Source organism: Fukomys damarensis, unplaced genomic scaffold, assembly GCF_012274545.1.
Source record: "Fukomys damarensis isolate Sample0158 unplaced genomic scaffold, DMR_v1.0_HiC HiC_scaffold_36, whole genome shotgun sequence".
In the NCBI taxonomy this organism is placed as follows: domain Eukaryota; kingdom Metazoa; phylum Chordata; class Mammalia; order Rodentia; family Bathyergidae; genus Fukomys; species Fukomys damarensis.
In genome coordinates this window covers 38,457,407-38,474,071 of record NW_022900948.1, presented here as the reverse complement: position 1 = coordinate 38,474,071, position 16,665 = coordinate 38,457,407, and the positions used below count along the sequence as shown (strand labels likewise).

Sequence of the window (16,665 nt, the reverse complement as noted above, 5' to 3'; positions counted from 1 at the left end):
GGGGTAGGGGAAAAGAAAGAAGTGAAAGGAATAAATACAAGAAAAGGAAAAAATGGAAACTAGGTCTCTGTAAATAGGGAGGGGTTGAGGGGTTGAAGAGAGGGCAGGACAATGGGGAAAAAATAAGCACCAAAACATATCATGTAAAGGTACAAATTCCCAAAGATGAATGTCATTATATTGTATACCTAAAATGTACCAATAAAATTAATAAAAAATTGTCTAGCATTACTACAAGCAAAGTTGATAGATTTAAATAACATGATCCGAGTGAAAAGAAGAATAATATCTGTGACACAATATGCTTTAAAAATGTAAATTAAAAAGCAATAAAATGAAAATAGGTCTAAATGTAAGAGTAAATATTAACACGGGAGAGACTAATGAAGATATACTCCTAAGTGAAATAAATAAGTCACACATGTGTAAATACCAAATAGTTTCTCTGGTGTGAATAATCTGCAATAATACATAAGATCCTAATAAGATTACTGACATTTAGAAATGGGAAGAAAGGAGTTAAAGGTGTAGGGAAGGTGGGATGGGTAGGGGAAGGGGAATAAGGGAAAAGAAAAAAATGTGAGATAATGAAAAGATGGAAATAAAGTGTTTGTAGATGGGGAGGGGAGGAGGGGGTGAAGGGAGGGCAGGGGTAAGGGGAAAAAATGAGAACCAAGACTTGTCATGTAGAGGTACAAGATCCCAACAATGAATGTAACTGTACTGTATCCCTAAAATGTACCAATAAACTCAGTTAAAGCTGAAAAAAACAAAACAAAACAAAAAAGAAGTGGGGAGTGAGTAAACAAGTTCACGCATGAGTGAGGAAGCAGACAAATAAAAGTGGCTCAGTGCCGCCCATATGCCATGGACTGGACCGCGCAGTTAGTTCAGCTCCAGACATCTGAAGTCTGTGAATAAGGAAACGGATCTCACTAGAACTTGGGATTTACTTTCCATTCTGTTTCCCAAACCGTGAGCCCATTGTGAACACAGATGCCAGGTCACCAGCTGAAATATTGCCAGTGAAAGGAGTCTGCTGTCTAAATTGTACTCTTTGACCCTTTGCAATCTCAATTAAGTCTACACATCCTGAATTGAAATTCAAGAGCCAAGGATTTTAGTAAGCAGGGAAGTATCAGAATCCTCGGGTAGCTCATTTCACTCTTTGTTCATGATATTAGTTACGCTTTTCTCCCCTCATTTGGTGACTGACATAACTAAATAAAATTTTACGAGTGGCAGGAGACTACCCAAGCACTGGTGATACAAGAATCAGATACCATGACTGCTGATCTGATATTTGAACACACATATTGTATCCTCAGGCCTTTTCTCTGGGTCAAATTTTCTCTGTTTTTTCCAGTCCTTACACAAAGGACTCTATTATACCACTTACAGTCGCTTTTTGTTAGTCACAGCCTGGCATAGCTAGAGCTCCCTATGCTATGTGGTGGTCACATTTTTCATTTTATAACGTGAGGTTATAGCAAACCAAATGCTACAGTGGAACCTCAGTTCACAAACTTATTTCCACGATTCTGGGCACAAACTGAACAGGACGGGAAATGAATCAAATTTCCCCATAAGATCAACATTGAACCTAACCTTTGGATTTGATTTGGTTCTCATTCAAGTTTGGGATCAGAACTGTGTAAAAAATTAAGTTTGTGAACTGAGGTACCACTGTATTTGTGGAATCCTAAGTTGTTGGGATAGAAATGATCTTAGAAATTCATTTTATAGTTTCCCAAGTGTGTTCTCTAGGAGACGTAGGAATCACTCCAAGAAGGTTCAGGCAGGTGAGGGGAATGCTGAGTGGAGGAGCTCTAGGTCTATTCTTTAATTGTAAAAATTCTATTTATATATATTATATTCGATAACTATGTAAATAGTAGTACGAAAATGTGGTTGAGAGTAGTATACTAATTTTAATAGGAAAAAAATTGAGGCTCAGAAAGGGCTATCACAAATTATCAGTGGAAGTGGTATGACAACTGAGGCCTTAGCAGAAGTTTTCTCTTTCCTTTTACCCTCATGTGTGAGCTTATGGTCCATGCTGCTCTGAAGATGTCCAAAGGTTGTGTTGAAGCCATAGAGTATGGAGCTTTTCTCAGTGGGCTTGGTTTTAGAGTCAACCAGGAACTGGATTGTGCTTCAGGGAAGCTACAATTTCCTCCTAAAGTTCAGAAGCCCTTTTTGTGAAATCTTACCCACCAATAACAAATGCTTCCTGTGCTATTCAAATGGAAGAGGAAGAAGGGCATGTGGAGACTGTGGCATTAGAAATTTAGGCAGGATGCCTGAAGTTTAATTAATATAGGCAGATGATCTAGTTTATTGTTTCAGCTGGACAGAGCCTCAGATTTCATACTTCTGAGAGGAAGATGTAATACAAAACAATTTTTTGGTTTCTAACACTCAGGAATTGCAGGATTTCAGTATACAGAATGGTATTAAACATAATAGCTACTTACTGAGGAAAAGATTGGTGACCTCCAGGGTGGCCATTTGAGGGTCCAGCCATCTTCTTCTCAGCTTCATGGACTTTGGTGATTAGAAGAGGAATCGGGGGCATGGGAGAAAAGCAAAGCTCTCATATTAGGCAGGGAAGGAAAGCGCCCAGGCTTGATGTGGGAGGTGACAGGATTCACTATACCCTGAGAGTTGTGTGCTTGTGTGTGTGTGAGTGTGTGTGTTTGTCATTTCAGCCACTTCTCTTTCTTCCTTTGTCATCATCTTTCAAATGTGACCATGAGGAGCATGTGGCTTTTCTCCCCCACCACCTACCATCTCTATCCACGTCGTTTCACCAAGGGGTGAGGAGGGGGTAGGGACCTGAAAGGAAGTGATTGTTCTTCAGATAACCTCACCCTAAGGAGACAGGCAGTCTTTCCATCCACCAACCCCAGGGAGCTCATTAAGAATGAAGACTTGGGAGAAGAGTAGAGATCCTGGATTAACGAGTTTCTTCAGATCTCAGATAATTAGTGCCTTGCTATCGTCTTGAGTTTGAAAGAGACTGAGGTAGGTGAGTAGAGAAGGCTTGGTCCTGGGGCAGTCCTGGGATATTGGGGTGAGGAGAGGATTGTGGTTCTATGGAAAGGATCCTGGGAGTGAAGGTTCTTGGGGTCTAGTCAGGCTGAGTAGCTGTGATTTGAGGCAATTCATGACTTCTCTGAGTTTTAGGTTTCTTATCTATAGCATGTATTTAGTAGAACCACTAAGCCAGGGATTGACTGAAGAATTAAATAAGCTCAAGGAGAAGGGGGTGAAGGGAGGGCAGGGACAAGGGGAAAAATGAGAGCAGAGATGTCATAGTCAGGCTGAGTAGCTGTGATTTGAGGCAATTCATGACTTCTCTGAGTTTTAGGTTTCTTATCTATAGCATGTATTTAGTAGAACCACTAAGCCAGGGATTGACTGAAGAATTAAATAAGCTCAAGGAGAAGGGGGTGAAGGGAGGGCAGGGACAAGGGGAAAAATGAGAGCCAAGACCTGTCATGTAAAGGTACAAGATCCCAGTAATGAATGTAACTGTACTATATACCTAGAATGTACCAATGAACTCAGTAAAAAGAAAAAAAAATACATTTACCAAATATAGTGATGCAAACCTGTAAAACTAGCTACTTGGGAAATCTGAGGCAGGACAATTGCAAGTTTGAGGACAGCCTGGGAAATGTAATGAGACCCATTTCAAAATAAAATAAGAAGAGCTGAGAATGTGCTTTAATGTTTCCTGGGTTCAATCTCCAGTACTAGAAAAGAGAGAAATAACTTGTTCATGTAGTAATAAAAATTTATTGAGTGCCTATGTGATACTTTATATGTAGCTCAAGTGCTGTGTCCTTGTTTTTATAGATGAGGGGATTGAGGCTCCTTCTTATTAAAAAAAACTTGCTCAAAGTCTTATGATTAGGAAGTTCTGGAGCTAGGTTCAAATCCAGAGTTGTCTTGTTCCTAAATTCTACACTTATTCTACTTGGTCAAGCAAAGACTACACTGGGGAATGGCTCCCTCTTGTTTTCTCTTCCGAGATACTGGCTTATCCTTTAATGTTCTACAAATTTTCCTGCCTTCATCCTCTATTCTGGTAGTGCTGGCCAAACTGTTTTCCACTGATCAAATGAATTCCTGATGATAGGGCTATGTCTTCTTTTCAGTTCACTGATGGATTCCCAAGTACACTTCCTGAGGCCAAAGCCATCTTTGTCCTCTAGTCAGTAAAGGTTTATTTTATATCTAATGAGAGTGTGTGATTTCCATGAGATCACCCAGGGTCCTAGACTTATATTTCTTATAGATTCATACTCTTTCAGCTCCTCAGTTACTTCTCTCTTCAGCTAACTTTTGATCAAGAGACAGGATTGTAGGTAAGAGACTTGTATGAGCCAGGCTGGAAAATAGGGCACGTTATTTCCACCCACATTCTTTTGGCTTAGAATCCAGTTGCGTGGTCACTCTGAGATCCAAGAAAGGCTGAGAAATATGAGATAATTGTGTTCCCAGGAGAAGAAAGTGAACATTTTGATTACCATTTGACTAAAGACTGAACCTAGAGAGGGACCACGTATGGAAATGTATGGATAGCTGAAAGAAAAGCATCTCAGACAGAGAAAATAGTAAATGAAAAAACCTCAAGGTGGAAGAAATACAGGTTGATTTAAGGAATAGCAGAGATCATTGTTCCTAGAAGGGAATGGATAGTGAGGAAAATAGGAGGCTGGGAACGCACAAAGGTGTGTAAGGTCAGACCATGTAGGATCTGCTAAAGGATTTTATCTTTCTCTGAGTGTAATGGTGAGCAATTGGCTCATTGCAGGCAGAGATTTGAGGAAAGGAAGGAAGTAATTAAACTTTTCTTTTCATATTTTATGTTGAAATATTTCCAGTTGACATAAAAATGGGTAGAATAGTACAATGACTAGTTACATACTGTTTATATATACCAACTAATTGTTATCCTTTGGCCATATTTGTTATGTCTCTTCCTATGAATTTTTACAATTTATTATTTTTCAGACAGTTTGAAAGTAATGTGAAGATAACACATTTCTCCTTTATTTTTATTTTGCAGTACTGGGGCTCAATCTCAGGACCTAATCTATCCTTGGCAAGCTCACTGAGCTACACTCCTAGCCCAATATTTCTGTTTTAAATACTTTAGCAGGCCTCTCCCATACAATTCCACAAACTTTGCTTGTACCTCCCAAAATGTACAAATTCTGTACTGCATCCAAAATGTAGTCTAATTTTACCAATCTAGAATCTAGTCAAAGTGCAATGGGTTTCTGGATTTAGTTATGTGAAAAAATCGAGGGAAAATTTTTAATAATGAGGATTGAACTGAATCCATGGTTTTGGCCATGTTAGGCAAGCACTCTACCTTTAATTCCACACCCAATTCAGAGAAATTAAAAAAATTATTGTAAACAAGATAGTATACTTTCTAAGTTTTTGTTCAGTTGCAAAAAATGTTAGACTTTGGTCCAGGGATTTAACTCAGTGGTGCCATGCCTGCCTACAAGTGCAAGGTCCTCAGCTTAATCCCTAGTACTGGGGCGTGGGGGGCAGAAAAAAAAGGTCAGATTTCAAAATGGCAGTTTAGTAGGTGCTAATGTTATAGCAATTACAATAGGTATAATAAAAAAGCTAATAGGTTCAGTACAAGTACCAAAACAGACTGAGTTAATTTCCTTATTCTTTTTTTATTTTGGTACTGGGGATCGAACTCGGGACCTCGTGCTTTTGAGGCAGGTGGCAGAACCACTGAGCTAAATCCCTGGCCCTGAGTTAATTTCTTGAAATGCATGTATCTATATTCTAAGAACTGTATTCTATATTCTATATCTTGTGTTATAGAACCTTAGAAAATTCTAGAAAACATAAGTGTTATAGTTTTCATCACAATGATGTCATCACATATCATATGACTCCTGAAAAAAATTTCATTGTAAACTTATGACAATGAAAAAGTCAGGAAGCATCTTAAAATTACTATACTGGGGATTGAACTAAGGTCCTTGCACTTGCAAAGCAGGTACTGGAACCACTGAGCTAAATCCCTGGCCTATGAAAATAATTTTGATTCCTTGACTTCCATGCTACAGTTTTTGGGACTCTAGGAGTCTGTGGATGACAGTTTGAGAATCACTGGCCTACAGCAACCTTTCTCTCTTTTGCTCAGCCTTAAATGATGACTTAACTTATATAGTATTGCATTTTTCACATTTATACAACACATCCATCACATCTTATATGTATCAGTTGCTCACCTTGTCAATTTGTACCAGAAAAGTGGAGCTGTTGCTTTGAATATACCTGACTATGCAATTCAGAAGCCTTTGGAACTGGCTTATGGAGCAGTTTGGAAAATCTTGGAGATGTGGGCTAAAGAAGCCTTAGAATTCTGTTGGCAGAACTTATTGGTGATTCCAGTCAGAGTTCAGAAGACAGAATGCTGATAAGAATGTGGAAAGTAAGGGTAGGCTCATGTTCTACTTGGAAATATGGCAATGGGATTACAGCCATATGTGTCATATTTTGGAAAAAATTTTGGCTAAATTTTGCCAAATTTGTTGTGAGACTTTGCATGGGTAAAACTGGTTGCTTTTAGTGAGCTTTATAGTGAGACTCAAAAGCATAAGACATAACAGAAAAATTTGAAAAATTTAGATTTTGTCCTGGGGGAACCATGAGTAAAGTTGGGGCCAAAAGAGGTATGGATGCTGAAGAGATTAACAGCATTAAAAAGAAACTAAATACTTTGTACAGGGACCAGAAGAAAAATCCTCAAGAACATCTACAAAAATCAGCAAGACTCCACCTATCATAGGCTCCAGGGTGCAAAAATGTAAACCTTTCATTTGAGAAGATAGCCCTTGGGCCCCATATTCAGAAAGGGCTCCCTAAGGAATTGTTTACTTGGGATTTATTTCACTGCCATTCAGGCACTCAGAGTTTGCTGCATCCATGGTCCAAGGGGACCTGGCTATTGCTTCCACTGAGAGCAGACCTTGCAATTGTCCATGTGCTGTTAGTTTTATCATCATGAAGGATGAAAGTGCTGTGGGATCAGAGAAGTATCTGGCCAGATTTCAATGGAAGGCCTAGGAGGTCATGCAGAGTGCCTGAGAGAACAATGCATGAAGCTGTGGTAATGTATCTCAAGGAGCTGTGGAGACTTCAGCAAGCTGAAGATTTTGGGAACACGGAACATCTGCCAAAGAAAGCTGCAAGCTGTGAGCAGAGCTAGTCCCAGAGGTGGGGGGGTACATGTGTGTTGCAACCACAAAGGTTTCAGGGGTGGGGCTGCCTGACCTCTTTGAAACTCACATTTGATCATCATGTACCCTGACTGCTGGATATGTACCTACAGAATTTAATGTTTGTGTACTAGGCTTTAATCTTGTTTCAGCTGGATTCTTTTTTATTCTCCTATTTCTCCCTTTTGGAATGAAAATGTTTACCCTGTGCCATTGTACCTTGGAGTTATATAAACTTGACTTTCATTTTAGTGGAAATTCACAGCTATGAGTTTGATTTGAGTCTCCGTATTAGTCATTTTCCCATTTCTGGGACAAATAGTTTCAATTTAAAGGAGGAGAGGTTTATTTTGGCTCACAATTTTAGTGAGTTCAGTCCATGGCTAGTTGGCTCCAAGGTAGAAATGGCATGATTGAAGCACTTTGTGGAGGAAAGTTGTTCATATCATAATGATCAAAAAGCAGAGAGAGAGAAAAAGGAGGAGCCAAGCACAAGAACGTAGCCTTCTAGGTCACCCTCCCAATGACCCACCACTTCTGACCAGGCCACACCTCCTAACGGCACATTTAGCTACTGAACCCATCAATGGATGAATCCATTAAGGAGTGTAGCAGTTTCATAGTCCAGTCACCTTCCAAACACATGAGACTTTGGGGGAACATTTTAGATTTAAACCATAGCAGCCCTTTTTGTTTGGGGACAGGGTCTCACTATATAGTTGAGACTGACCTGGAACTCACTATGTAGCCCAGGCTGGTCTTGAACTCGGAGCGATCCTCTTGCCTCAGCCTCCCAAGTGCTGAGATTAACAGGCACACGCCACCACGCCCGGCCAACCATAGCAGTCTTTTTTTTTTTTTTTTGTACCAGGGATTGAACTCGGGTCCTTGCGCTTGCAAGGCAGGCCACCGAACCACTGAGCTAAATTCCCAGCAACCATAGCAGTCTTAATAGAGACTTGGACTTGGATTTTTAGCAACACTAGGATTGTTCAGACTTTCAGGAAGGGATGATTGTGTTTTCATTGTGTGCAACCTAGTTGTATGACGTTAGGTGGAATTATGATCTTTTGTTTGGAGATTAAATATGGTTTAATGATATATGTTTGGGTATCAAGTTGACAAGGGGTGGGATGTGGCAATTAAGATGGAGTTTCAATTTTATTGGTTTTTAATCTGCCTCAGGAATTGGTGGAGCACATTTCTAGGTAAGTCTGGGTGGGTCATGAAGGTGTGACTTTGAGGTCTTCATCTGGTCCCTCATTGCCCTCTTCTGTGGCATTGTTTGCCTGCTCTGGTCACCCTGCACTGATTATCTTTGCTCTGTTATTCTCTTCTGCCATGATGTTTCTGCCTTGGAGCTACTTTACTATAGACTGAATCCTATGAAACATAAGCCAGATCAAGCCTCTCTTCCTTTAAGTTGTGGGTGCTTGGTATTGTAGTGATGGGAAAGCTGGCTAATACACCATCTTAGTATTACTATGAAAATTATTTTGATGCCATGACTCCTCTGCTACAATCTTTGGGACTCTATAGTTCTATGCACCATTATTTGAGAATCACTGACCTAGAGCAAGCTTCCTCTTCTGCTTAACCTTAAATGAGTTCTTACCTTATGTAGCATTGCACTTTTTAACATTCATATGACACATCCACACCACATCTTCTATGCATCTTGGATGAAAACTAAATAAAGGTTAGGGCTGGGGATTTAGCTCAGTGGTTCCACCACCTGCCTCTCAAGCACAAACACCCGAGTTTGATCCCTGGTACAAGAAAAAAAAAAAAAAAAAAGAAGAAAAAAGAAAGCTAAATAAAAGTGTGATGATTCATTTTTCCAACAGATGCTGAGGGTTATAGGTACATTTATAAAAGGATCTTCTTATGAATAATTTGTAAATATCCCTATGTGTAAAATTGACTGTACAGCTACTATTTCAAACATATTACTGTGTATCTCATGCCCATTCAGTATGATCTCTTAGCACTATGTGGGAAGGTATATATTGTTACCCCATTAAGGTGTAACACTTGGAAAGTTGAGCCTATTTCCCCTTAATCTCTTTTCCCCCTACCATTGATAGATGAATTTAACTCAGCATATATTGAATGAGTTCTAACTATATTCTCACCTCTGCTCCAGTGTCAGTGGAAACAAAAATCAAATGAGTAATTCTCCACCCAAGTTCTTAGGAGGTGTACATGCTTAGATGATTCATACAGTTTTCTTTCTATGATATCTGTCTCTATATATAGTCATGCACCACATAATGTTTCAGTCAACAGATCACATACATAATGGTGGCCATATGAGATTATATTATCTAGTAATGCAGCTGTTTTAGTTTGTGTAAGTATACTTTATGATATTTTGTAAATCAATGAAATTGCCTAATGATACATTTATCAGAATGTGTCCCTTTCATTAAGTAATCACATGACTATAATTAAAAACAGTATTACATTAGTAGCTACATACAAAATTGGAGTCAAACACTTCTGTGTTTGATTTCCAGGTATTCTACTTGTTACATTGGGAAATGACACCCAGTTTCTTCATGTGTAAAATGGGGACATAGTAGCACACATCTCAGAGTGTTACTTGAGGATTACATCCAATCAGTTAAGTATGTAGCTTGATGTCTTAAAAAGCACTCAAGGAATGTTACTATTATTACCTCAATGACAATGAAGAGAGGAAATATGAAAGAATAACATTTATCTGATGGATAAATTGTGTATCAGTGGGTTTAAAATATTTTAACAAAGTAGAATTATAGTAGATAAAATTCTACAACACTATTCTTGTAGTGTGAATTGAATTAGAACTTCTCAAAAGGAGCCTAAAGTGAAAACTATATAATTAAGGACCAATATATTTTATCATCCAACTTCCATGGTTCCAATTTCTATTTATCTACTTTTCATCCATTTTACATTTACCCCTGTGAAGGTTGGCAGAATTACCCTTGGGAAAGACTCTCATTCAGAGAGCCCAAAGATGAGATGCCCCCAAGCAGTGAAAGAATGCAAAATCACTGATGCCCAGAGGGCACTGGAGATTGCTCCTCTGTGGATTTTGAGAAGTGCTTCTTGATCTCGCTGCAGGTATTATTTCTTTTAGGGCTTTACATTTGTCCCATTTTACTTTATTACCTTGACATCATCACATGCTCTTCTCCCACTTCCCTATGTTAAACACAGACTCATTGCTATTGGGCATAATAATTTATAATTCAGCAACTGACTCCACTTCCTGTGTTGCGTGCCTTAAAGGTGATCTATGACTTTAGAGAGTTCTCCAATGTTAGAATCTCGGTTAGATTTGAGGAAACATCAAGGAGTTTTGGGGAAACACCAGGGACTTCTATGACCTTATGGATACAGATGCATTTATAATTAGCACTTTTTACCCTCTGAGAAGAGATGATAACAAGGAAAGGAAAAACTAGAAGAACATTGGAATCTGATCTTAAATATACCTCTAATAGTTTCATAAAAATTTTATTCTGGAAAATTTCAAAAAAGTATAGAAAATAATCTTGAAGCCCCATGACGCATCATCCAGTTTAATAAGATTTATTTAAATTTTTCTATCTTGCTTTATTTATATGTCTTCCACTCCTAATTATTTGCTAGTGAGTATTTTAAAGCAAATCACAGACATCACATAATTTCATCCGTAAACTTCAGGATGCATATATAAGAAATAAGAATTGAAAAACCTACAATAGTATCACCATTCTTAAAAAATTGACAATAATTCACTGATATCATTGAATACCAAACACATATTCAATTTCCCTTAATCATCTCAGAAATTTCTCTCTCTTTTTTTTTTTTGGTACTGGGGATTGAACTTGGGTCCTTGCACTTGCCAGGCAGGCCACTGAACTGCTGAGCTAAATCCCCCGTCCCTGAAATTTCTCTTTTCAATGTAATCGATTCACAATAAAGTACTGTCCATATATTGCATTTTTGTTATTATGTTTCTTTTTTTCATTAAGTTTATTGGTACATTTTAGGTATACAATACAGTTACATTCATCATTGGGACCTTGTACCTTCACATGATGTATATTGGTTCTTATTTTTTCTCCATTCCCCTGGTCTCTCCTCAACCCCTCTACCCCTCCCAATTTACAAAGACTTTGAAACTAAAAGTGTGACTAAGGATCGAAATGTATAATTGATAATGTGAAATAGGAAGAAAAGGTCTAAAGGGGTAGGAGACGTGGGAGGGGTAGGGAAGAGGAAAGGAAGGAAGGGATTAAATATGAGAAATGTTATTATGTTTCATAATCAGTATCAATCCTCTAATTTTTTTGTTATTGTTTATTAGCACTCTATTATAGGAAGTATTGAAATTATCTGGTAATTTACCCATTTTCTCAGTCTCTTTCAAAATATCAATTCAAAATAATACTGCTTAACTGTAAGAAAATAATGAATACACAATTAGAACCTTACTTTGCTTTTCACATCCTCTTCCCTTTAGCTCCACATTTTGTTTACTGTCCCATGTATGTACATTGCTAAAACAGTTATCATTAAATAGTATTCTTTTTGTGGACCCTTTTTTGCCCCAAATTACAATAAATGCTGGTCAACTCGGAATCTGCTTCCATAATTTCTGTCTTGCCGTGGGACTCTGTATTTGAAGAAATTGTAGGATGATTTGCTTTGCCAGCGTTTGGACAGAAGGTCCCCTTTTTCCTGACAATTTAATGGACAAAGCCCTTTTAAGTCTTTGCTTCCATTTTTAAAGTGGTCTATTATGCATTTCTCTGAGAGTAAAGATTAATTTGTTTTTCACCCTATTGCAGTCTCAGGCAGAAACTGTTGGTTGCTGCCATTTTCTCCTGCTCAGATGCTGAGGCAATACGGGTCACATAGCCCTTGGTCCTTTTGTATTTTGGATGTCAGGATGACGCTTTGTATGCTTTTGTTTTTGTATTATGTTTTTCTATTTTCATGAAGCTGTTCAGGGATTTAAAATCTAATTTGCCAACCAAGGACTAACTATGATACAGTTAGAGTTCCAGGAAGAGAAGAGAAGAGAAAAAGAGAAGAGAGATTGGTAATAGCAAAAAAGAAGAGCTATTGGACAGAAAATGCCCAAATGTGATGAAAATATCTATCCATATGTATAAAAAGCTCATTGAATTCCAAGCAGAATAAAACACAAAGCTATTTATACATAGTCAAACTAGTTAAATTTCTAAAGCCCAAAAATAAAACCAGCCAGTGAAAAATGACAATTTGTCTTCAGGATAAACAGAAACAGAGATAAGAATTACAAGTGATTTGCTTTTAGAAATAGTGTAAGTTTAAGAAAAGTTAAGAAAATTAAAAAAAATTTTTTTGGTTTTTTGAGACAGGGTCTCACTATGTAGTTGAGACTGACCTGGAACTCACTATGTAGCCCAGGCTGGTCTCGAACTCAGTGATCTTCCTGCCTCAGCCTCCCGAGTGCTGGGATTACAGGCATGCACCACCATGCCCAGCTACACATTGTTACAAATTATAATAATTGTCTCTATCTTCAATTTCCAGTGCCACATTCATACCTGTGTTTACAGCAGCACAGTTAATAGTAGTTAGATCTTTGAAATGCCCTACATTCCATCAACAGATGAACAGATAAAGAAAATGTGATTATGCACACACATACACACACAATGGAATACTACTGAGCCATAAAGAAGGATAATTTGAGATGTGTGTATGCATTGCAAACATGTACTAATTATAAAATATGCTACTTTAATATTAAAATGAGACATACATGTAAACATGACTATAAATAAATATATCTATTTTTTCTAATGGAAATAAATTACATGAATTAAGTTGTAAAAGTCTGGGAATGATGGCAGAGTAAACTTAGAACTAAAAAGCAAGGTACTATTCTTAGGTCAAAAGGACTAAATTATTTTTTGAAGTCAATGGAGACCATCATTAATGAACTCATTTATTTAATATGTACTAGACTTTACTCACATTCTAAAGTGGGTTACTCTACTGGATTGAGCATAGAAAACATGACACATAAAAAGAATAACTGGAAAGAATACATACCTTCTAAACCAGTATATTCCAAATGAAGTGATAGGTAATATATTGTGGTAAACACCAGGTGTACCTGTACAAACATAGAGTCTACTGAAAATTGGGTTTTTTGATGGCTTGCTGGTTACTCTCTGATTATTGGAAGAGAGAAGGCAAAAGCAATGGCTGGAATCTTGTTGGACCCTAGGTATCTCTGTGTTCCATTTGACCTCCAAAATCTCTTTCTATATCTTTAAGGTGAAAAGTTTTGCACTCATCATCACCTGTAAAGCTGGTAGTTATGAGAAACCTAAAATGTTCAAGATAGAAGAATGCAGAGCCCGTATAAATCTTATAATACTATTGCTATGGGCAGTAACAATCAGGGAGGAATGATGGAACAATGAATTATGTTGTTGTATTTGTGTGTTTTATAGTTGTGTAGTAGTCATTGATGTGTTCCCTAAATACTTCTGACACATGATTAGATTGTGCCCCGTGGATCCCTGTGCTAGAATTGGGTCATGAGATTACTTGTGGACAATGGATATTCACGAGAGGTAGTGTGGGTCATGTCTGGACTACAGTGTTTAATTGGCAGCGTAAAATATTCACGATTATTTCTCAGCTTCTGACGGGATGATAACTAGTGTTTACAGTGGTGGCTGCTCCATAATAATGGGTTACCAAGTGTTTCAAGCACCCTTGTACTTTTACTTGTCGGACATGTAGTGTAAATAATAAATAAATCCTTGGTCTTAAGGTGCTGAGGTTTTGAGATTGTTCATTTCCATAGCAAACCTTACCTAGACTGCTCAGTACACATTGATTTCTCCTGGATACGAAGGACAGCTTAGTGAGGATGCTGAACTTGTTGGAGAAAGGAAGGATTAAGAGGGAAGGTAAAGAGGAGTATTAAGAGCTCACAGTGTCCTGACACTGTAACTATACTTTGTATAGTTAGGTGGAATTAACATGTGTTGCAGTTTCTCTATCTAGTATTATTCTCCTTATTCTCAAATTGAACAAGCCTCATAGGTCTTCTTTTTCTGTCCTGAAAAAAATATCCCAATGTTTTTTACCTTATGTACTTGGATATTTTCTAGTGTGTGAAATGCCTTGCAATTTCATCTGTTGAAGCTTCTCTGTCAAGTGTTGAGTCTATTCTTTAGGATAACTTCAGACTATTCCTCTAAGAAGTCTTTTGTAATTCCTTATAAAACCCATGTAGATTCATCTTCTGAAAATTAATGACTTTTTAACACCTTAACTTCTATCCACTGTCATTATAGAAGAGTTGTCTATACAAAATCTTTATTCCCTCATTGGTGTGTGGTCAGGGTCATTGATAGAAACCAAGCGTTTTCTTCCCAGATCCATGATTTTAGTGGTATTCAACTTTATCCCTGATGACTGCTTTGAGTGTCTTGTGAAAAGTGTATAGGAGGAAAGCTTAAACTGATAAGTTCTTAGGTCATCTCTCAAGTATGATAATGTACCATTTTGTTCTTTCTAGGAGTGAATTCTGTCCCTTAATTTCCTCAAACCCATCTTCATATCTTTGTTCCTCAGGCTATAGATGAAAGGGTTCAGCATGGGAGTCACTACTGTGTACATAACTGTGGCGACCCGGTCCTTCACCACCGAGTACATGGACAGGGGCCTAAAATAGACATAGATGACACTGCCATAGAAGAGAGCCACTACAGTGAGGTGGGAGCCACAGGTGGAGAAGGCTTTCCACTTGCCAGCTGCAGAGGGGATGCTGAGCACAGTGATGATGATTCTCAGGTAGGAGAAGAGGATGCAAAGGAAGGGGGTCACGATGACAGCCAGGGTCTCAGTCATGACCACAATCTGGCTGGAGGATGTGTCAGAGCAGGACAGTTTTAACACAGGCTGGGTATCACAGAAGAAGTGTTTAATGACATGGGAGGCACAGAAAGAGAGGCGAGACATGAGTAGCACACGGAACAGAGCATGCAGGTGGGAGATGGTGCATGAACCCAACAGCATGAGGAGGCAGCGCCTTGGGCTCATAGCCACATCATAGTGGAAGGGGTTGCAGATGGCCACCAGCCGGTCAATGGCCATGGAGGCTAGCAGGTAGCTATCAGTGTTTGCTAAAGCCATGAAGAAGTACATCTGTGCCAGGCAACCCACATAGGAGATCGCCTTTGTCTCTGAGAGTAAATTCACCAGCATATTGGGCACAATGACTGTTGTGAAGCAGATATCCATGAAGGATAAGTTGCTGAGAAAGAAGTACATAGGGGTGTGGAGCCTGGAGTCAGAGCGGATGGCCAGGATGATGAGCACATTGCCTAGGATGGTGACCAGGTACATGAGGAGGAAGATGGCAAAGAGAGATTTCTGCAGCCATGGGTCGGAAGAGAGGCCCAGGAGGATGAAGCCTGAGGTGCTACTGCTGTGGTTCTTGATTTCCATGTCTCTGGATAGTTTTGAAGTCATGGAAGAGATGTAGAGGACAAATTGATCATGGCAGCTTCTTGCCGACCTTCAACAGCATGAACAAAGCACACTGCCATTTGTTAAGATGTAAAGATGTGCTTTCTTCCCTGAAGTGGACAGAAGCAGGTAGGTGGCAATATTTAAGCTGGCAACAGTTACAAAAGTGGAAGTACAAGTTGTCTCCTAAATTAGAAATGGAAAAGTTTTCCATGCATGTTGAACGGCATCTCTATTACCTAGTTTATTGAGTTCTGCTTTTCTTTTCTGGATATCCTTTTTGAAAACTTTTTTCCTAGAGGAGGAAGTTGCTGGGTCTCACTTTGAATCAGGTTGTTTTCTTATGAGTGTTCTGTATGTGTGAAGTTCTGTCACTCAGAATCTTCTCCCCATGGTTCTGGAAGTGGTGATTATAGTGGCAATGGTACAAAATATGTCAGCATTAGTAAGCTTCCTTATAACCCACAGCATTCAGATCAGGCTTTCTTAGGTCTTCAGATTAAATCTTTTTAATATTAATTTTGTCATTTTTGTTTGAATAATTTAATCTGTACACTTTAATTATGAGCTTTAGTCTAGATTTTCCATAAAAAGGAGTACTGTAAGGAATAGCCTATGTTACTGAGATTTTTTTCTTTAAATATACCAGTTTTCTGGAGTATGAACTACTCACTGTAAATATTCAAATATTATAGAAGTATAAGTCTTTAGCATGTAAGAGTTTGATTCCTACCAACACCTTGGAAATAAGGCAAAGATGATTCTCATTATCACTATGGTATCACATTGCCTAAAGGGCATTGTAAGGCAGCAAAAAGAGGCAAACTGAAGAAACAGGAGGGATAAGCATCGCACAAGATTAAATATCACCTTT

The 16,665-nt window shown here is 38.4% G+C and overlaps 1 protein-coding gene across 1 annotated transcript; it reads right to left on the bottom strand.

The window, feature by feature from the left end:
* Positions 1-14,834: 14,834 nt before the first annotated feature.
* LOC104854853 (olfactory receptor 1L6) lies at positions 14,835-15,782 on the bottom strand. Its single transcript, XM_010613474.3, has one exon. It carries the CDS (start codon positions 15,768-15,770, stop codon positions 14,835-14,837), a length of 936 nt encoding a protein of 311 aa, XP_010611776.3. The 5' UTR covers positions 15,771-15,782.
* Between the last annotated feature and the right edge of the window lie 883 nt (positions 15,783-16,665).